Here is a 24,344-nt window from a genome sequence, read left to right on the forward strand (position 1 = left end):
CTAAAATATTATTAACATTTTAAATCTCTTAGTATTCAAAATATGTTAAATGTTAATAATATTGAAGTAAAAAAATGAATTAAAAATGTAAGAAAGTCGTTTACGAGTAAATGTCATGACGAATTCAAATATGTCTTCAGAAGAATAGTCCGTACAGTTGGCGAAATATAGGTCTATTTAGGTAGGAAACCCGGACAGGATCGAATCCATTTTATAAAATAGGACACACTGTTTATTGATTGGAACAGAAAACCGTCTCTAACAGTGTTTTGTAATAAAATGATGGATTCAAAATAAATTATCTCCATGATATATTATCCGTATAGGTAGGTATGTCTCCTAGACGAGAAATAAATCTACGACATGGCAAAATACTATAAACAGCCAATATGCGTAATATAATGGTTGAAAAAAAATATGACCCTTTTTTTAATAATACAAAATGTTGGTGACGAATTCTCACTGTCTAGCTATAAGAATAGCTGGTGAAGACTTCGCTCGTAATAAATATAAGCTGGTAGAAAGTTATCGAGTTGAAATCTTCTAGCCTGCATAGTGCAAACAATATTATTATGGCCATACGATGACAACGATGATGACGATGTTGATAATAAATTGACAACACACGCTGTAGCAATATGAAATCATCATATCTGATATCAGTAAATTGTATTTGGTGTTTGGATGATATTTTTGAGTTGTTCTTATTAAGTACTACTGTTATTAAACGAAAACGCAAAGTCTATGCTCCCTCCAAAGACACGACTCGTAGATCGAATTCTTACGTCCCACATGCCTCCACGGCCGGTAGCAGATGCCAGATACCAGTATAATATACTGTATACCACAGCCAACCTATCGTCCACCACTGGGTTTCAATTTATTTTGCTCACCGTCTGTATTATTTCCCATTCAAGATGTCGAACATTTTGTTACTATGCACAAAGAAAGGACAATAATTGAATATGTTGTGAATACGAAATACGTATGGATATGAACAGGGAAATATAGGTAAATATCTGTGTTGTCGGAAAGAGGAAAAATATTTTTGAAATAACCTAACGCGATAATATTGCAATATCATCAACTGCGATCGATTTTAAAACACAGAATTCAACCACAGATGACGATGATTTACATTACATTAAAAACTAAAATAGTGGAGAAACTAGTCATATTATTCTTTATTCAAACACGTTTTTGTAATTTAAATATGTTTTTTAAAATAAGAATGGGGTCACGTCAAATTGATTTTACGGATTAATATTAATATAAGGTACTGTCTGTATTTAGCAAAATTCCAATGATACTAAGAGTTTTACAAACAACTTTTAAAATAAATACCAAAGTGTTTATGATGGTAATATGTTCTTTATACTTTATAGTCTATATTACAAATTACAATCAATGTGATAATAATAAAATAATGTTCGTCATTTTGTTAAATTCAGAAATTTAAAAAGAAACTCAATAAATAGATGGATTACGAAATTTAAAAGTACAAATTTTATAAATATCATTATTTTAAATTAATAAATTGTTAAAAATGAACCTAACCTAAGACCTAACCTATTGTTTATTACCGTCACTATATACTTTCATATCACATAGGTATTCTTTTTATATATTTTGACTGTTTATTAATTATTTATTTGTTTATCTATTATTATAATTATTTAAATACTTTTACTTATGTTACTTACATCAGTCTTGTAAAGTGTTCGAATACTTTTTGAAGTATTTTTATGGTATTCTAAATACAATTTTTAAAAGTATTTTTTAACAAAATTTAAAAACCTTCTTGTATTAGATACCAAAAAATCCGTTTTGTTAATTATTTTTCACAACAATTTGATCATCAATAAATATAGGTAATATTGTTTTCATTGAAACGATATTGGTAATATAATCAATAATCATAATTATTCTCTATCCGTTATAGTTGGTTTAGATATTTCCGAGAGTAATTTATTGTACTAGGTATTGTTTTTTGGAAAAAAAGTTATAATATAATATAGTATAAACGTATAGTTTCACAGAATATAATTTATACAATTAATGAAATTTAAAAAAAGAATTATTGCTTATGAGGTAGATATTGGTATTGATATACCTACATAAATAAATTATATACATACAATTAAAAAAAAAACATGTATTTGTCTTCAAATAATTAGTGAATATTCGTAAAATATATTTAAATACTTGTTAATCGAATACTAGTATTAGTATCTTAATACTTCTTCAAAAGTATTTTTTATAAGACTGGTTACCTTACAAATAACTAATTTTTCAATCTGCCCAAAAGTTATTTCCTGAAATATAAATACAATTTAAAATAAATTACTGTTTTCAACTACTCACAAAACTTTAAATGTTTTAATTTTATCAACTTTTTAAAATTGTATCTACGAGTATAGTGACACTTGTATGTTTAAAATCAAATGATAATTTATGATATTTGTTGTTATATAATATTATAATCTACAGTGATACTTGACTAAATGAGCATGTCTTTGCTAATAATCATTAAAATGTATTCTTATTGCTATATACTTGAACACATTTAAAGCGTGTTATCTTATGCAGTACATCGTCTTGGCAACGGTTTCTCATTTTGTTAACCGTAACGGATTTTCTCTTTATATGTAAGGATTTTGTTGGCAGAGGGTTGCGATAGGGACTTTGATATCTCGTGCATTTTCTGCATAATTCTTTTGGCAGTTTGTAAATGTCCTAAAGGCTAAAACGCAAAGATATACTCGGGCCGACCATCAATCTCAGTAATTCCAACCTGCCGCAGAAAATATAGCTAAGAAGGCTTCTTCCTATTTCCTCTTAATGCAAATTAATAAATTACTGCAGTGACTTACATTTTTGATAAAGCGTTCATTGTCTCTATAGTTATATTATTCTAATTCAAATGAACATTTATCGTACTACTCGTTTATCGTTTAGACCTGCAGTCTAAATATTATTTTATACTAATAGTATACTCCATATTATCATGATCTGGTATATTAACAATAATAATTACTATATACGTATAGTTGATTTATTGACAAGTTTTTGTCAAAAATTAGTTCAAAATATTACCTAATAAAAAAACGCTTGCCAAGTCAGGGATCGGCATGTAAAAATCATTTTCATTGTCATTTAGTGAGATAGATCTCCGAAACCGGTGAGCGGATTTCGTTGTTTGAGGTCTTGTTAGATTTGCATTGTTTAGGAGAAATGCAGTGAAGATTTTCAGAACTTTATCTTTAATAGTTAATTCACTACAGAACATTAGAAAAAAAATAAAACAAATTTTATTGGGCGTTTTTTGATGTTTTTCAACTTTACAGCTTTGTAGTGAATTAACGATTGGAGATAAAGTTCTGAAAATCTTCATTGCACTTCTCCTATCCAATGTGAATCTAACAAGATCCCAAACAACAAAATCTGTTCTCCAGTTTCGGAAATCTACCTCGCTAAATGAAAATCTAGCGAAAAATAACATTTTTATTCCACATTTATCATTTTTATGAATTCAAGTGGTTTACCGCTTGACTGCTTGAGTTTGATATCAAATCCCTCTCATTAATATTTTATATTATAGCTAGCTAAATTATCTACCTACTTATCATTACTGAGTTACATATTTATTATTTTTCTATTTAACACAAATTGTTGAAGTTTTCAAAATTCAGACTTTTTTTATTTCAATTTCCATACTTACTTGATTAAAAATCAAGAAAGTAAAATACTAATAGTAATATAATTATAATCCAACATAAAATATCCTTAGAAATATGTGCGTGTCCACCCGTTACCATCATTCATTATCGTTTGTTCGAGTACAATAACTTTAAATTGAATTCAAATTTACCACACACATAACTAACTAAATTACCAGATATGCTCAAAACCTTCTCGACAACTAACAGCCACTGACGTGTGTTCCCGATCTTTTATAGTTATTATATTTTGGTTATTAATTATTATTTATTAGATAAGTCTATTGTAATAATAATTATGAAACAATATTGTGTCAACAATTTTTCTCTTGAAAGATCACTGATTTAGTTTTGTGTTTTATAAATGACTACACATTCTTTAGAATATAATAATTTTTCTGTGTTTATAATGAACTTAGTATTTATGAAGCCTTAGGATAAAAAAGACATATGCATTTTTCATTTCTGTTTTGGATCAATTTCCTCTTTTATATTATTTGTTATACAATTCTCTTTCCACCCCCCCTTACTACAAAAAATCACATTACAAACTAGGGCGAAGGGGAAAAACAACATAGGATCAAAGTTAAAAAAAAGCATGATAAATAGCAAAAAGCGCAAATAATAACGTTTGGCCGGAAGGGTCCAAAACGTTACGGTCATAAACCATATCCGTTTGTTTTTCCAGACCGTCAAAACGACTGGCAATAAATATGAATCCTTTCCATCTTTCTTTAGAATAAATACAACTTTTTCAATGAATTTCTTTTTCTTCATACAAAATATAAATTGATAAATTATTTTAAAGTCTCTAAAGTTTTTTACAAAATAATGTAATAATATAATGTACAATATGTGATTAAAAACTTAAATATAGGTAGGTATCTATTTTTAACACTGTTTTAAAAGTGCAATATGCAATATACAAAATAAATTATTAAGCATACTGATCGGTAGAAAATTAATCGCTCGGGCATTTTTTGATGAACAGATCTTTGAATGTAATGGTACTTAATAATTGTTTAGTTTATGTTTAAATAATAATATAATGAGACTTGTTATTATACCACTTCCAACTCTGTAATAAATTGATACTTTTTTATATCATTTCTAAAAATTGGTTTTCACTTTTTCAGGAACAATCACCAGCACAGGGCGGATTGGCGAACGACTTAGCATATCTGGCACGAGATTAGATACTGGGAGTCCAGTAAGATTCGGTACTAAATCCAGTGTCGAATCACTTAGGCTCTCTGCTGGCCGACAAAGCTTACTCGACTTAGTAGGATGTAGATTCGGCGTAAGTCGAAAACCACCTCAGGTCAGTTTAATCACTTTTTACGGTTTTTTTTTTTTTTTTAATAAATAATAAGTCTAAAGCCAACCACTTAAAATATTTATGTAAGTACTTACGGAAATGCACTCTGGTTATTTCAAATAATTTTTTTCTTATGATTTTAATAGTTATTTATACTATACTATTTACAAGTTATACAAAATATATCCAAATACAAAATAAATTAATATAATAACTACCAGAAAAAATGTATTCTTCAAAAATCGATCATCGTAGTTCATGGTAAACCTATTCATCAACAAATAAATAATAAAATTTTTAATCTAAATAGGTACAATCATATTTTTATGTCAGTAAATTATTAAATATTATTTTTTCTACTATTTAAAGGTTTTAAAATACATATTGTATATTAAATCAATGCAAAACATAACTATATGGTAACTGTATGGACTGGTAAATATTAATTAAATTGTCAGTACCAGATATAGTAAGTTTAATCGTCTTCAATTTATTTATATTTTGATTTTATAATATTTTAATTTCCAAACTGGTTTAAAATTTATTTTTGGGTTGTAAAACAAAATGTATACTATAATAATAATATGAAAAGTATTATTTGAAAAGAAAAAAAGAAATTTGATAATCAAGACAATTTCGATTAATTATTATAATATTACATGGACATTAGAGAACATCCCTTAAGTCTATTAATTAGTTACATTACGCCATTATCGACTTGAATTTATTTAAATATGAGCTAATAACAAAATTAAAGTATGAAATAGGTACATTAATGATGTTATCTTATATTGGTAGATTCGTTAAACTCAAAACGTTAATTATCATGATTGAAAAGTTTGAATACATTTAATCTTATTTTAAAATTGACGGAATTAAAAATTTCACGATTTTACATTAATAAAGGGTTGGTGTTTATTTTGTACCTACTCAGAAACAATATTGTTTTATTCGCAGTCAAGTTGCATTTGACCAGAGACTATATAGTGTTGGCGATTAAATCGAATCTAGTCCAGAAATCTTCATTTTATGGTGGAAAAAGAGAACAATAGATGTATTTTATAAGTTACTAGACCACGTTTTCCACCACTACTGAACACGATGCTGTACGTACGTGCCCGAATAACTTCTAGAATGAGTTGTGTAGGGAGTTGAAATGAATTCTCCCTGTGAACTCACTCTCTGGATACCATTAACCGCTGCTATTCTTGTTGACCACTCAAATAAAAACATAGATGTGTTATTATTTATTTGTTCAATACAATTATTTCTGTCTCGGGATATTTGTATTGGCAAAGATAAATTACTTAGCAAAAATATCAAATGTGAATCAACTGTAACGTGAATTCAGCGTATATACCACCAACCTACTAAAAGAGTTTATTTTCTACAGATTATAATCGTAGGTATTATTGTGTATAAACAATCTTATACCTGCGATAATAATAATATAACAATTTGTATTCTTTGTGTAAAAATGAAATATTATTTAATGCTCCTAACTATATTATATATTATCCAACCGGATAATTTAAATAGGATAATTAAAACATTGACGTATTTTGTACTATTATTATCTTTCGGTTAATAATTATAACTGATTAATTATATTAATGCGAAATTAGCGGGTTTACGTAACTAATTAATATCAAGAGGTATCGTTAAATTGTTTTTGAATGAGATTTGTATGTATCGAAAGGTTAAACATGGTGAATAAGCTGATTACGTTTCTATGTTTAATAATATTGTATTTAACCATTAGGGTTAATTTACACATAACTCATTTCAAGTATTGAGTCTACTTATAATTACTGTTTAATAATGAAGGTTATTGCGGGAAATTTAAACCACTATACTGGAATTAAATTATGTATCGGTTGTAATACTTCAGGTTATTATATAAAAATGTTTTTCTATAAATTAAAATCCTAATACCAAAAAATATTAAACGCATTGGCATATAATATGTATTATTTAGTAATGAATTCAGAAACAATGATATCCTTCAGTTTTCTTCTAATGGAACTATAAAGTGTATAATTATAGTTTTTATTATTAAACGTAGAAATGAAAAAAAATTTATTGAATTATTACGAGGTACAAGAAAAAAATTACTCACTCTTTGTTTTTCTCTTTGTATTAGTAAAATTAGTAAGAATACTGACATCAAAACCAACACACTTTGAGAAGTGATTATGCCTTATCAAACTTTTTGTGTTCTTCAAAAAATGTAAATTTGTTTGTCTTTGATAACTTTGTGCAAGTAGCAAAAATGAATTTACATTTTTTGAAAGGGTTCTTCTATCTTAATATTAAATAGTCACTTTCAGCTAACAAACATGAAAAAGAAATCTATAAACAGGTCAATATTATGAAGATTGATAGACACATATTAATACTATATTAGATCGTGATAAAACTGAGTCTAATAGGGTTTCCCAACGACACACAGTTATGAAAACTCAACTATTAAATAATTCACACCCAGTGGTCCAGAGCCCCGTGGCTTATATTTACACTTTAATACTATGAAACACATTGGCCAATAATCAATTTATTTTTTTTAATAATTGATCTTAAGCATCGCCAACTATTAATACGATTTTTCAAGAGGGTTACTGTTGGTTGAGGAACACGTGTATGTGGGGGGGGCGAGGATTCACCACTAAAAACCCAGGTGGTCACCCATCTGGAAACTAGCGATGTCGGCCGATTCTTGACCTCAGAACACGTTTGTGCCTGAGGACAACCACCGAGCCACACCATGCCCCATAATAATTGAAATTATAAATAATTTTATTTATACACTGTAATTGTTAAATGATACCTAGTATGTATTATAAGTTTTAACGTAATGTTAGATAACCATTAAATTATTTGTTACTAGTGAACAAATAAAAATTAAATATTACGAATTGCTTATTTTATTATTAGGGATCGGTCATAATAATACCTTATTAATGTAATACTTAAACTTAATGTAGGTATACCTATAATAAAATATGTAAATTAATGAATGTGATATTATTATAATATGACAAATATTATTAGGAAAACGATATCACCAGAAGCACAAATTAAATCCTTATCGATATGACCATCGAAAGAGTTATTATTATGAATGAATTTCAATTCTTCCATATTATGGAGAGCGGTGTCTGGTAACGGATGAAACGGGAAATCTCGTTTTATTCAGAAAATTATGATATGTCGCCCGCGACATTTTTTGGCATCCTAACTTTTGCCTCTAAGTGACAGCACGTCCAAACCGTCACGTACATTAATTGTCCCTTTTAATATCACGACTAGAGATAAGATAATATCAAATTTTTTTTTAATTATTTACCCGTTATTTTTACGCAGACCTGTTTCTCCCACTCCAGAGACTCGTTGACGCCGGTGTACACAAACCAGACTAGCAGTTGTCTGCCAGGTGGCATAGCCAGCTCGGATTCGGACATAGCGGCCAAGGCGGGCGGAAAATCGTCCTCCGGGCAGCACCGTCCGAGCCGGGTCAACTTTGATGGCACCGGCGCCGGGGTGGGCGACAGTTGTAGCGGAGGCGGAGATGGGGGTACCGCAGGAAGCGGAAGTGCTTCCGGTGCAGCGGCGGCGGCGGCGTCAAGTGGCGGTGGTGGAGCCGACGGTGCTGGTGGAGGTAGCACCACGACTGGTAGGGCGTCGTATAACAACGCCCGCGGTTCCATCTGCTTCGACGGCGGCCGGCAGAAGAACGGCGGTCCCCGGCAGTACAGGAACCGGACGTCCGACCGAGTCAAGGGCATACGGTGGTCGTTTGTGTTCGACCCCGCCGGACAGCTCTGCTACTACTGGAACATGGTCGTGTCCATGGCATTTCTCTACAACTTCTGGGTGATCATATATCGGTTCGCGTTCAGCGAAATCAACCGTAAGTCACAATAATTGTCCATCGCCATTGACTCATACACATGAGGGATAATTTTTAAAAATGTCACTTACAAATTGAACAAGTTTAGTGAATTTATAAAACCGTAATGGACAAACGTTGTGTTCAAAAAATGGGTCGAATCGACGTTCGGATGTGTAGGTATACGATACGTAGATTGGTAACGGCTGTAGAATATTTGCCTGTTCGATACGCATTACACATGAGTGTATTTTATTGAAACACTGCTAACACTTATTCTCAACACAAAATCCATTTTATAAGAGTTTTTCATTAGAACATTAGACTTCATTTTAGACAGAGTGAGGCTTATAGATTTGTAAGACAAAAAAAAATACGATTATCTAATAACTAAAATAATATCTCAGCGGGGAACCGATTATACACTTGGGCAATTCATGTCCATGAATGACATGCCAATCAAATAATGATCAAAAAAAAAAAGTAATAATTATATATATTATAACATTATGCCTTATTCCAACATCTGTAATCAAAACGTGTATTAATACATGTATTAACGAAATATTAACTATTATGCATTAATAAAGTTGAATACTGAATACCTACCTTACTATGGAGTGCCATACACAGATGTTTTAAATGGGAGGGGTCATATAAAAAAAAATAATATGTATAATATATCATATCAAAATATTTTTTAAATTTTATTAATTTTTATACATCTATACATATAGTAAGAAAATACCCCCAACCCGCCCTACATGTGTACGCCACTGATACTACAACTGTATACATATTTATATTAAATACCTATGTATTTGATTATATAAACAATAATTTATTTATCGTTTAACCAGTGTCACTACAAAATGTAATACCTAATAAAACATGATATGCATTATATTAAAGATCAATTCGGAAGCCATTCTCTCTTTAGTTTTTTTTTTTATCTCACCCGTTCTAGTATGTAACCTGTCAAGAATATGTCAAAAGTTCAACTAAAAAGGTGGAATAATACCGATGTTCTTTAAACTAATTGCATAACTTGAATTTCGATTTGACATTTAATTCAACATTTATAAAAGTAAAAGATCAAACCATTACTTCTTTCAGTGCCGAATTGTTTCCAGTGGATTTTCATTTTATTGAACCGTAAATTGTATTTGATACTAATATCGTTATAGACATGTTCTTGTGTAGTGTAACCGTAACGTTTTGATCACTTGATTTCCAATTGATAGATACATTTTATATACATTATAAACATGCCATGTATAACAGGAGTGCATGATCAGGTGACGGTAATTATTACTAATTAGTGTTCGGCCGCTCCTTTAATATCAAACGTATTTCTGTCGTAGTCATATTATAATACCGCAATGACGCATAATATCAAAACAATAACAACAATAAAAATGTTTGTCACAGGGAACACGATAGTGGTGTGGTTTTGTTTGGACTATATATGTGATCTGCTTTACGTGATCGACATATTATTTCACTTCCGCACGGGTTACCTGGAGGATGGAGTGCTGCAGACGGATGCCGCCAAACTGCGCAACCATTACATGAACTCGACTACGTTCTACATAGACTGCCTGTGCCTGTTGCCGTTGGACTTCCTCTACCTGTCCATAGGGTTCAACTCCATCCTCCGATCGTTTCGGATAGTGAAGATCTACCGGTTCTGGGCATTCATGGACCGGACCGAGCGGCACACCAATTACCCGAACCTCATCCGATCCGGCAGCCTCATCCACTACCTGTTGGTGATATTTCACTGGAACGGGTGTCTTTACCACATAATCTACAAGAACAACGGGTTCGGTAGCAAAAACTGGGTATACACGGACTCGGATACCGAGGAGACGGACACGGTCAAGCGGTACCTGCAGAGCTACTACTGGTGCACGCTGGCCTTGACCACCATCGGTGACTTGCCCAAACCCAGGAGCAATGGCGAGTACGCGTTCGTCATATGTCAGTTGCTGTTCGGTCTTCTACTGTTTGCAACCGTGCTCGGCCACGTGGCAAGTATAGTGGTGAGCGTGAGCGCGGGCCGCAAAGAATTCCAAGGTACAGTAACAAATAATAAATTACCCTACCCGACATTTTATACCTTTTACCGCATATATAATCAGTGGCGTATTTTAAGCTCGACTACATTAATCAGCTTATTGAATATTTTATTTTGACAGACAACTGTTGATTTTATTTTATATGGTATCTTAACAATTGTATGATAATATAAATCATTAATACACATCATATACCAATTTCCATACAGACATTGTGATCAATTCCTAAAATAATTATTAGTTAATTTAAGTTATCTAGATGTAATATTACAAGGACATATTCTTTGAAAATGTATTTATGACGGTATTTTCTTTTATTAAAAATTAATAATTATAGCCATTACACAAGTCACAAATATACAATAATGAACCCAGCGTGAGTAAACACTCTATACCTACTAGTATATACATTCTAACATTTAAAGCATAATATTAAAACAAAAATTATAAACATTTAACCGTTAAAATTAAAATCATGTCTTACTTAATATACTTATTCAATACAAAAATAGGTTACTTATTGTCTTTAAAAACGAATAAAACCTTTCATTTTTATTAAAAATATAAATTTATTCAATAAATACTGTAAAACTAAAAATTAAATTTGTGTGATTAATTCTCATTACAAAGTATAGATACTCTGCTCAAAAAACGATAAGTTTTCTATATTAGAGCCCATTAATGTGAGGCTAAGTAATGATCGTCGTCACAAAAACGCATTATAAAAGTTGAGGCTTAATGGTCCGCAAAAGGGTTTCCAAGAGCTTTTAATCATTTTCGTATTTCCAAGCGCACTGATCATAAAATGTTTTTTTTTTCAAATGAAACGCTTGAAAAATTATAAAAACTATAAACGCTCATTTTATTATATTTACGATAAAATTGTTAGTAATATTTTCAATTGCAAAACTGTGACGTGTATACAAACGTATATTTTATTTTAAACCTTGAACACATTATAATAAATATATAACTTTGCACACACATGTATGCCTTATTATAATAGTAATAATGTTATACAGCCATATCGGAAGCAAAATAATATGTATGGTACCTAGGTATTAATGTATTATATACGTATAGTAATATTTCTAATAATTTGTTTATTAGTCGATAGATTATCGTTTAGACTTATAACGAGAAAAGATTAGTAACTTAATTCACCCATAACGCAAAACAGTAATATTATTTAGTAGGTAAATACATTACATCCAAACAGAATACAATATAACATCCAATAGCATATAATTGTATTCTTCTATTAATTTATCATCTAACTACACTAATGAGAATGAATCACACGCTGTGTATCCTTCGCAGTACAAATATAGTGTAAGTACGACAGTAATATTATCCTTTAGTACAATACCTAAATATTTTAATAATGTCTATATAATTCCAAATAACCACTTCATAAAATCATAATTTATAATAACAATCCACATTTTTTTCAGTAAATAACATTTATGTGAATGGTTTGTGTAAATTCTTATAGGTACCAATTATTAAATTCTTTAAGTACATGGTTATTTTTCAATTCTAAGAATTTATCATTAGTGGTTGAAATTATTCATTTGACCAGATTTTAAATTTCAGTTAAATTGATACATTGTACCTATATCACAGTGAAATAAATAAAACAAGAATATATATAATTCCAAATAACCACTTCATAAAATCATAATTTATAAAATACACATCCACAACATTATATATCTATAATACAATTGAAATTGTTTTCATATAAAATTATCTTTAATTTTGATCCTTTATGCAACATATTGGTAGAAACATTAGACATAGTACGTATATTAGTATCGTAAACAATTCTTTTCCGAATACCGTGGTTTGATTCAATATTTATTTTATAAAATTATAAGAAAAAAAAACATTTTGATCACATTACAACAAGTCACCCTTGGTATTTTCAACTGGTTGCGCCTGGGTTTCAATTATACAGAGTGGTTATCAGCAATTCAAAACTTCTATAGGACTTCTTTGCTGATGTCTTGAATTACTTTAGTATTTGATAAGACCATAAACACTGTGAGCAAGCACACACGTCTTTAATTTAAATCTTTAACTTCCATAATATTATCCGAACCATTAAAACGAGTAATTCTTGTGAAAATAAATATACAATAGGGGCAGCGCATGCGTAATGTAAAACAATATTACAATAATGTTTTTAGTTTTTTTTTATTGATCTAGAAAATAGATTATGGCTATAAATACACAGAAGTTTAGAAAAACATTTGATGTTTTTTTAGAATTTTTTTATGTGTTATAAATAATATTAAATTATAAATATTTGGTATTTTTAAGAACTTCAATTTATTGCTGTTAGATAGGATATATCCGGGTCTAGTGTCGTTTATTCTTGTTTCCTCGTGCTTACGGAATTCATTGATAATGTGTTAATGCTTGATAGTATGTATTTGGTTATACATGATACTCATGTGAATGTTTCTTATTAAGTCATCAAGTAGCTGTGTGTAAGAATGTACAACGTTATATATGAGGTGGTTGGTTCATTATTGTTTCTTATTTCTTTTAAGTTCTGGGTGCTATATTGTTTTTATTTTATTTTATTTTGTCTTTGGTTTTCTCCATTGTTTCTTCATCAGCCGTTTAGTATAATTTGCTTACTTTTATTATGGAATCATTTTCCTCCAGATACCACTGTCCTCCACTCTTCATATTTCTCGACAAAAAAAAATATGTTTGGGCTAAAATTGTGTATTTTTCCTTCAAATATTAAAATTAATTTAATCAAAATTACCGGTATTAATTTATGCACCGATCCCCTTAACTGTTGTAGTGACTAATGTTGTACTGTTGTGCACAGTATTGTTAAGAAAGAGTAAGGCTCTAGAAGTCGATAATTTCGTAACTCTGATTAAGATTAAGACATACTTTTGTCAAATTATTTATCAACTATCAGAGATTCTGATGATGGTTCCACAAACGAAATGGTCTAGATTTAATTTTTTGAAGAAATGGACAGTTGAGGAAAATTGTATCTCATTTTTGGAGGGAAATGGCTACGACCGTCTTAATATTTGAAAAGGATGAATCTTCAGAAATGGACACGTGAGAAACTTTCTGATCGGCTTTTTAGTTTCCAATATTATATGCTCGTATAAATATATAGATGAATATATACCACCTATTGCTTTTTTACTAACCATGCAGGTTTTTTCTCCTCGAATGTGGCCATAATATTGTTCGTCTGCAGTGATATGCTTATTTTACGGAGATTAAACGGTGGTGTAACTGCAGTTCTAGCGTACCCCGAGGGCTACTACTGTTTATTATATTACATCGTTATTATTGGTAGTTATAATAATAATATATTATTCCAAACGCATCGTATGCAGAAGGCACAGAATGATAGTAGATGATTCGGTCGTGCAGGCAAAAGCAACGGCTCTAACTGCAGGAGGCCCTATAAATCTTGATTTTAATCCGTGCGTACACCCGGTTCACACACACTCTACACACACATGACACATAACATATATATATTCGTTATAGTATACTGTACTTACACTACAATATACATAATAAAACTAGATTAAGCCGCTCGTGTGACGACGGAGTTACATAATATGGTTATTCGTGGCGACGGTGGCGGTAAGAAACGTCTCGCACACAACACGATTTTGAATTAAGGTAAACCTCTGCAGCAGAGCTTATTGATTTTGTGTTTGTATTTTGTTTCTTTCTTCCCCTTCAGTCTCTTATTTTTTTTTTTTTTTGTACACACACGCTTGCTATTTATTTTACTACTATATGCGTGTTACACAACCTCCCAGCGAGAGCAAGAACATCGTTAATAACCCGGATGTTATCCCCGATATTCGTTAGCTTTGCGAACGCAAGAACGGTGCATTCAGAGAGCTTAATAGACGCGTGATATTCATAACGCCGAGTGTTTTTGTGTTATTATTATGTCATTATGGGTATCGTGTTTCGGAGATTCGATTGAAATAATAATTTAGAGCTGATGGAGTTTATATATTTTCTTGCAGCTTTGTCAAATAAAATATAATATGTATTTATAAGAAAACATATGAAAAAAAAAAAATGTTAAATGTTTATGTCAATAATGTACGATCGTACGATTCTCAAAAATGTTGAGGTAATAGTTATCAAAACATAATGGTCATCTACACAAGTGCAATAATTATCAAACCTTTCATATTATTACTTAAATATAATAGATAGGTAGTGACAATATAATAGGATCTATATAATATAGATGCCTGCATTAAGTATTAATAAATGAGTATATTGTAATAAATTAAAAAATCTATTTTTTAACACACGAATTCAGATGTATTTGTTGGTAGTTATTAAAATATAAGTTATTGACTATAGGAAATAAGTAAAATATATTATTTGTTTTCAAACAACGGTTAAATAGATATTTTAAAAATGGATTAGTTAGCTAACGTAATAACTTTAGATGGATAGATTTTCATCTAAAACTCAATTCATAGAACGTAAACAATAACATGAATTATACCTATTTCCATAAAAAATATCAATGTTACAACAGAATCAATTGTTTTTTTTATTAATATGACTGTAATTTTATTTTGCAGATGGTACTGCTCAATGTAAGTAAAGACATGTAATGTTTACAAAACTATTAAATTATTATTTTTAAATGTATTTCTTTCGATCTGTCGTCCAATATTCTACCTATCTACTCGTTATATTATTTTCATTTAGTGTTTGCTAACTAGACTTTACTTTTATAATGTTACCCACCTTATGTTGAATAAAACTGACAGTTTCACTTATTTTCTAAATCACTAAAATATATTACCAGTTGGTTGTCTATGATTTCGGGTTGATTTTTATTTTTGCGTTGTGTTGTATTCGAAAACTAAACAATAATAATATGCTTTTAGTGAATTTGTCTTATTTATTCGGTTCAATAAGCGCCTCGAGCCTCATTATTTGTTTGTCTTATGGTTTTATGCTTTTCATTTTAACTGTATATATCGAATTTGTCTGTATTCTGGATGGTTAATATGTTCTACTTTTTATATTTGGTCGACAGATGACTACGTGAATACCTATTTGTTATATTATTCTACTCTTAAAAAACGATACCCTAGGCTTATGATTTCCATAAAAAACGAATTAAGCCAAAGTAATTATTTTAATAGTAAACACTATTTTTTTTTCTAAAAGAATACATTTTTAAGACGTTTTCACTTTTGGAAAATAAATAATGGGTGCGATTTCAGTATTTTCAATTATTCTTTATGCTTGCACTATTATTTTTCACACATATAGTGTAAGACTTCTTTTTTAAATAGGTAATAATCTATACTTTTTATTTCAAAGTACCATTAAAAAATGTTGATGTTGCTTAAGCAAACATTGAACAAATAGTTTTTTTTATTGATAATTTATTTATAAATAAAATTAAAAAAAAATAATTTTTCTTAAAATAAGGTGTGTTTGCTGTTAAAAAGTCCACCCTGTATATTACCTATTTTATTAAAGAATATTATTAAGTTGTTTCTTTTTCTGAATTGTATAAAGCATATAAAACATATAGATAGACTACTAGATGTATATAGTTAAAAATTTTATTTTAAATATATTATGCAATTTACATAAAACTTAAAGAAGGTATTTATCTAAATTGGATGACGGTCTTTATTATGTAATCCTTTAAATAAATAGCACAACAGGAAAGTTGTAATCATTATTATATGTAAACTAACATTTTGAATGCGAAGTATATGTCAATAAATATAGATATATACAATTTACACATGCAACATACAATGTCATACATATTATATTATTTATCTTCTCTTGTCTCGTGTATGAACTATTCATATATTAGACATATGATATAATACCCAATTAGTTATCAAGCATGATGCTCGTATCCCTGCATTAATGGTGCTTAAAGTAAACAAAAGTTACAAACAATTATATGTCTTTACCTACTTGATGCATTCCGCTTATGTTTATTGATTATATTCTTGTATACTTTACTATATTATATTTTATTAATATTAGACTAGGGTAGCTTTATTTTGTCGTAATAATTATCAAAATGCAGCTAACTGAGCTCATTCTGTAAAGTGTACGATAATATAATAATATTATTAAATAGATATGTCAGTCAAATTTTTATTTAATTACAAATTACATATAATCGTAAAATGGCATTTTTTTTTCAATTATATACTTTGATTACAATTGTTATTTTTTAGCGAAATTGGACGGTGTTAAAACGTACATGCGAATGAGAAGAGTACCGAATCACTTGCAGACCAAAGTGATTAAATGGTTTGACTACCTCTGGTTAACGCAAAAATGTTCAGACGAAGAAAAAGCCATTAGCTGTTTACCGGGTAGTTATTAAATACATTATTCTGTTTTTAATTAAAATTCGTATGGTGTGAAAAAGTAACATCGCGTTTTGTTATAACTGCTAAAATACAATATAATATTAAGTGTTTTAATATCAAAATACACAACATTGAATAACCTTGTAAACAGTAATAACAAGAAGGAAAACGGTTTGAGAAAACGATAATATTTATTATTATAAGATCTTATAAATTATAATATCAATAAAGTATACTTACACTTACAATGTCATGTCTTGGTTTTTAATTTTTGTAACAAGATTACCATTTCATTAACAAAACTAATATGCTGGTATAATTTATCGCTTTTGTAGATAAACTAAAAGCTGAGATCGCAATAAACGTACACTTGGACACGCTGAAAAGGGTTGAAATCTTTCAAAACACAGAAGCCGGATTCCTTTGTGAACTGGTGTTGAAATTAAGACCCGTGTTGTTTTCTCCCGGAGATTATATTTGTAGAAAAGGTACATATATACCTAATTTTTAATTCATTGTGGTGTTTAAATATTATTATCATCATTGGAGGAAGGATTAAATTATGATTCGTTTACAGGGGAAGTTGGCAAAGAAATGTACATAGTAAGCAGAGGGAAACTACAAGTGGTCACCGACGATGGCAAGTCGGTTCTAGCAGTACTTCGAGCAGGGTCATATTTTGGAGAAATCAGTATACTTAATATGGGAACAGCAGGTAAATGTTTTCATCAGTACAATGTAAACGAGTGTGTGTATGTGTGGTTAATAACCCTTCCATGTTGTACAGGGAATAGGCGAACTGCTTCAGTCCGGTCAGTAGGCTATAGCGATCTGTTCGTTTTGTCAAAAAAAGACATGTGGGACGTGCTCAAAGAATACCCTACTGCCAGAATCAGACTAGAGGCAATAGCAACCAAACGTCTGGAAAAGTACAAAACTGAACCTAGTCCAGACGATAAATTAGAAGGTTAGTCGAAAACTACAAATCGTTTGAATACGTTAAGTATTACCTAAGTATGTGGGTACCTATGTATAAAATATAGAAGAGTTATTCATGAATTTATTTGGGTAATACAACTGTCTGCTTTACTTGTAAAGGATTAGTCGGAAGACGATGCAAATCGACGCCCGGAATCGTAGAAAGCCAAATTAAAGTAGAAGATGAGATGTGGTTGCAATCCAGCGAAGGTCTTTTAAGGCCAGCGGCTACATTTAATAGCAATATCAATAACAGGACTTCATTCAGTCCTACCGCAAGTCCTAGTTTCAGGTTAGTTACGACGCAAATATATCTATACTTCCTCGATAAAACCAATCTATATTATTATGATACAGATCAAATGCCGCAGCAACATTAGAATCCCCTCTGTCTAGTAAATATTCTCTAGATCAAGAACACCACCATCACCACCATCACCATGTTCAAGATGCTCAAAAACCACAAGCAACAACTTCAGGTGAATATCGATTTCGTTAACTATTACCAACGTTGTTATTTTTCGTGTGTTTTATAATCATAAAGTCTTTTACACATTAGGTGTAGGTAAAGATGCAACGATGGTGTCAGCATTGGAAGCGGAAATTAATAGACTTCAAGAACGTTTGATAGCTGTAGAAACAGAGAACTTGTATCTCAACAAAAAAGTTACTCAACAGCGGTGGGACATGGACCACAGGCTTGCTGAAATTGAGATGCAGATTTGTAAAGACGTTGGAAGTAGTGCAGATAGTAGTTGTGATGATAACGAAAGAAATAAAGAGTCGATCATCTAAGTGATTTTTCCGATTAAATTTTTAAAAAAAAAAACAGATTCATCTGCGCCAAAGACTGACGTCAATATTATATCGAGTTATAAATTGTATTTTTTTTTTTTTAACTACCAGGGTGAAATTTACAAAACCCAGGAAACTGCAATTATTTTGGTTCACATAATATAAACAGATGAATTTACTAATAATGCGCGTAAGATTCAGGCCTAATAAACATATTTTTTCAACTCAAAATAAAATTTCTTCATGTGATTAATTAATTATGATAGAATCGAATGAATTAAACGATTACCTATTAACAAAGTAAATGAATACTAAGTGGAAAATTTTTTTCTACTCAGTGAAGTATGTATTCGCGTTTTGCATTTTAGGAATTTAATCATAAGATATTTACATGTCATAAGCTAATTAAGATAATATACATTTTACATCTTCGGTAGGTATATATCTAAATGCATGATGTCATGTAATTATATTATTTTACCAACAGCATTTCGAAGCTGATACCAATTGTGCAAAATATTAGGAAAGTAAAAAAAATATTATTTGTTTGATGCCCACCAACGTTTTTAAATAGGTACCAATTATTTGTTATTTTTTTTTCAATTACAAAAATTGTTATCTTATCAAAGTCATAATTATATAATATATAGTTGCAGTGTTTTCCCTTATTGTAATTGCAGTAAGTTCCTGTACTACGTTTATTAGATAAACATTTCAATTATGGGGACCAAATGATTAAATCGGTCAATGACTTTGTCACCTTCATAGAATCGCAAAATCAATATATGTAATTCAAAACTTCTATTTAAAGTAATTATTTTCAAATTTTATATTTCCTACAATTTCCTATATTAGTGTGTTTATTGGTTTTTTTTTTAGTATTTAAGTAGTTTTTATAGACACGTTTTAATGGTAACACACGTCTAGTTAGACATACAATGTACTATGAGCTTTTTTTTTATATATTTTTTAAACATACCTATTAGACTATATTATTTGTTTAACATATATTTATTTTATTAGATTATTATAATCCTTACATCCTATAACAGCCAAGCTCTAGGTACACGAGCTTGACCCTTTTTTTTTTTCATTAAATTAACGTTAGGCCAGCATATAATACTATATAGAGAAATACTGTACAAAATATTTATTTGTGAAGAAATATATTGTAAATAATATATAATAATATATATTATATTACTGTCATTATGAAAAGTGTTGATTATCTTGTTGCTTTATTATTATTATTATACAGTTATAACTCTTATGCAAAGTGTTCTCAAAATAAATAATGAAAAAAAAATAATAATAACATTTGAATTAATAAATTAATAATTGAAATTGTTATATTTAAAAATGTAAGTAAACTAATTAAATAATATTATTAAAAGTAGTTAAGTAAAGCTGATTTAAAATGTGGAGTTATTTTTCTAGCAAAATAACATTTTTTTTTTTATATATAATATATATGTATTTAAAAAGACATAAAAAACTATTTTAAAATTATATTTTACCTACGTATGTAAATATACACCTATGTATATACATATGACAAGTATGCGAACACATTTTAAGACACTTTGTATAGTTTTATAACTATGAGTATTATATTAACTTTATTATAAAAATTAAAACTTTTATTCGATTTTTTTTTAATTATGTATATTTACCATTAAATTATTAAATTTATTTTCCACAATGTCATAGCATCATACATCGATTATACAATTAAAATAAAGTTCTTAAAATATTATTTACGATTTACAAATAATAATATACCTCGAGCCTATTCACACCGTCCTACGTTACATCAGTATCCAGTATTCAGTATACAAAAAATTAGTCCAACCTATTGAATACTATAACAAAAATAAATTACTTACAGTCATATCAATACACTTTAAGATATCTTTACTATTCCTTAAAAAATTGTGGCTTCAAGCACACCATCTCCATTCAGAATCATTTATCGGATTCAATGATTTACTGTTTAATTCAAATTTAACTGATCCATTGCACTATTACAGTGACCTACTTAGTGATGAAGTACACTCAAAGCCTAATATAGAGAACGGCGACTTCCCCGGCTTAAATATCTAGAATAATTTCAAAGATCCAATGACGTGTTATACGAATAGTACCTACAGTTTTACATGAACGTATAGCTTAAGTCACTTAAGCTTACAAATACAAGTATTTCGTGTACTTAGATTAAAATTCTGCATAAATTACCTACCTATAGTAATGATATTTTTATTCGTTGGTTGTCTAGGATAAGTAAAAATGTATACAATCAATCATCTATCTGGTAACAAAAAAGAAAAATAAAGCTGTGTACATTTTAATAATATTTTTCCTTAATTTTTATTTGGTTTTTCTCGATTAATTTAAAAAAAATACATATTTCATTGTAAAACTAATACATTTATGATTCATCTCTCCACTAAAAATCCAAAATTCACATTTTTTAACAACAAAATAATAAGAACATTTCCTGATTTTTACAAACCTTAAAAAATTGTTAGTATGAATTTTCAACTTTTATGATAACTTATTAGGAACCTTATAATAAATTCCCAAAGGGTTTGACATAGAAACACATAAGTCAAAAATTTAAAATGTCTATAAATACTTAAAAAAAAAAAAGAAAAAATACTTTGATGAAATTATATTACGTCTATATAGAGTTTTAATATATATAATTGGCGAAAATGTCAAACCCTTACAGTTATTTCTTAATGAATTACAACAAATAACAAAATCAATTTTGTCGAACACTAGCAAGTACGTAAATATTCTCGTTTTTCCACGATTATTTGTTACATTTTTCCAATTATTAAGTATTGGTATACGTAAAAATAATACATCATTCTAAAACCAAAACCTTCATCGTTCCGCTCAGAATCTAAAAAAAAATTAACTACATCGAGTACATGGTGTCCTTTTCAATATGATTACTTACTATATACATTAAATTAGATTAGATAATTAAATTACCTACCTATCAATGTACTGTCCAAATATTATTATAACGTCATTCTAAGAAAATATTTAAAAATATTAAAATAAATTATTTTACCTATCATAAAGTAAGTTATACTTTACCTTCAGATATGAGAGGTTAGGATATTTTCAATATCAGACATTTACACAATCTTTGTGAAGAAATGAATACTCATAAGTATACTTTTCTGGTTATATACCCTTCGTGTTTAAAATTTTATAATGATATTATAAATTCTTTAAATTCATTATTAAGTGGGTGTTATCGATTTCAATTACTAAAATAATCATGCAAACTTTTATATTTGGTATATCGTTTATGTATATCTCCTTTTTTTATAGGTCAAGTTATAAAAAAATAATGCAGATAGTATATCAATTTATTTTTCTTGTGTACATAATGCATGTCAAATACACGTATTAATTATAGGTTGCGTTTTATAAAAATACCGCAAACCATCAAGAACTAAGAAGTTGCATTATTAAACTACATTTAAGTATTTAACAAATTGACCGTCAAATAAGCATAAGGAGGTAGTCTTAATACAAAAAATAAATTTACCGTAAACGTGATATACAACAATTAGTTAAGTGTTAAAATGTCATAGAACTATAAATCTACACAAAAATAATTTAAAATCAGTTATAGAAATATTATTTTAAAAATGAACTACAATTTTTAAATTTTAAAATAAATTACAAGATTCTTCATAAGTTTGTCTACCTTAATCAAAAGAAAATTTCTACAAGGAAGTTAAATTACATTTTTAGGAGCGTTTGAAATTCATATATTTTTACAACATTGGACTCGATTTATTATGTAGCGATTTTCTTATTTTGTTGTAATTCAAAAAAAATAACCGAAGATACATAAAATTTACACCATATGTTTATATTATCAATTCACATAATTGACCAAATGCTTTGGTTTTCTCTTTGGTATTTTGATTTTTGTGAATATCTATACAAAAATAACCATAGATACATGAAATTTTCACTTAATATCTTATATTAGTATTTTACACCAAAATATTTTGATTTTTTCGGAGCTATTCGTAGGCATAAGAAAATTTTGATTTTTTTCTTTTTTTTAAATTAATGCCCGAATGGCGAATTTTATACTTTAAAATAATATATAAATTGTGGTTCATAATCAGAATTGCATACCTATTTAGATTTTTGAATTATTATTCGTGAGTCATGACTCATAACTAATATTTATATTTTTTATCTGTATCTTACTGAAATAGCTGTACACATCAACTATACCTGGTACTTTTTAACTGAATCTAAAATAAACAAAACAAAGCAAATGTTTTTTCATATCAATGATGCATAGTTAAAAAAATGTAAGACACAAAAAATTATTAATTTGTTTATATTTTCTTAAGTAGTTAACGTGTTTTTCGTGTTTCAGACATAGTCCACATTCTTAGCAATTATTTAGCAAATATACCTCGACTAATGAGTTTGACATTAAGATAAATTCAGTGAATTCCTGCTCGAGTCCATAACATTATTTATACATGATCATTGATCAATTATTATTATATAATTGTAATATACCTAATATAATATTATAATGTGTCTTATATTTTAATACAACGAATGAACAGTTAATAATTGAATTCTAAAAAGACCATAATTCCAATTAAAACAACCTCGATATTTTACATTAGATATACCGTAATGTATATTTATGTTTTTGAAATTTAATAGCACTACGGTCGTGATTTTTAAATAAGGTTGAAACTTTGAATTCGACTGACAATGAAAAATGGGTGGAGTGAAACACCTATACAAATTTTAATCACGATAACACTGTAAACAATAATTAACAATCCTACATTAACTATTAATTAACCGAACATTATTTTTCGTTTTGTTTTTAAAGTTTTAAATAACAGTTTTTGTTGCTAGGACAACTAATTAAATCAACATTTAAAAAGAAGGATAAATCAATTTTTAAACTTTACTTATAACATGAACAAATATATTTTTCCTTTAAAAATATTATTTTTTTAATTAAGTAAAATTTCTTTAGTATTTTTAACGTTTATAAAGGAATGAAACCAATACAAGTTGGGTGTATATAATAATAAGACGCACCAGATGACAGTTTTAATAGCCATACGAATATAGGTTTATGATTATAGATGTAGTGACTAC

General features: G+C 28.8%; 1 protein-coding gene across 2 annotated transcripts in view; it reads left to right on the forward strand.

Annotated features, from left to right (window-relative positions):
* The window catches only part of LOC132948352 (cyclic nucleotide-gated cation channel alpha-3), a 124,501-nt gene extending 102,662 nt beyond the window's left edge, over window positions 1-21,839 (forward strand). Inside the window, exons 3-13 of one of the 2 annotated variants that reach the window (XM_061018780.1) lie at window positions 4,856-5,040; window positions 8,401-8,947; window positions 10,358-11,005; window positions 15,618-15,632; window positions 17,259-17,399; window positions 17,732-17,884; window positions 17,974-18,111; window positions 18,184-18,363; window positions 18,495-18,666; window positions 18,732-18,853; window positions 18,934-21,839. In XM_061018780.1, coding sequence (XP_060874763.1) covers window positions 4,856-5,040; window positions 8,401-8,947; window positions 10,358-11,005; window positions 15,618-15,632; window positions 17,259-17,399; window positions 17,732-17,884; window positions 17,974-18,111; window positions 18,184-18,363; window positions 18,495-18,666; window positions 18,732-18,853; window positions 18,934-19,169 — 2,537 coding nt within the window. In that variant the 3' untranslated portion in view covers window positions 19,170-21,839. The remainder of the gene's footprint in view (window positions 1-4,855; window positions 5,041-8,400; window positions 8,948-10,357; window positions 11,006-15,617; window positions 15,633-17,258; window positions 17,400-17,731; window positions 17,885-17,973; window positions 18,112-18,183; window positions 18,364-18,494; window positions 18,667-18,731; window positions 18,854-18,933) is intronic. The other variant, XM_061018781.1, reaches the window with a different exon arrangement.
* Window positions 21,840-24,344: the final 2,505 nt, after the last annotated feature.

This window comes from Metopolophium dirhodum, chromosome 7, assembly GCF_019925205.1.
Source record: "Metopolophium dirhodum isolate CAU chromosome 7, ASM1992520v1, whole genome shotgun sequence".
NCBI classification, from domain to species: Eukaryota; Metazoa; Arthropoda; class Insecta; order Hemiptera; family Aphididae; genus Metopolophium; species Metopolophium dirhodum.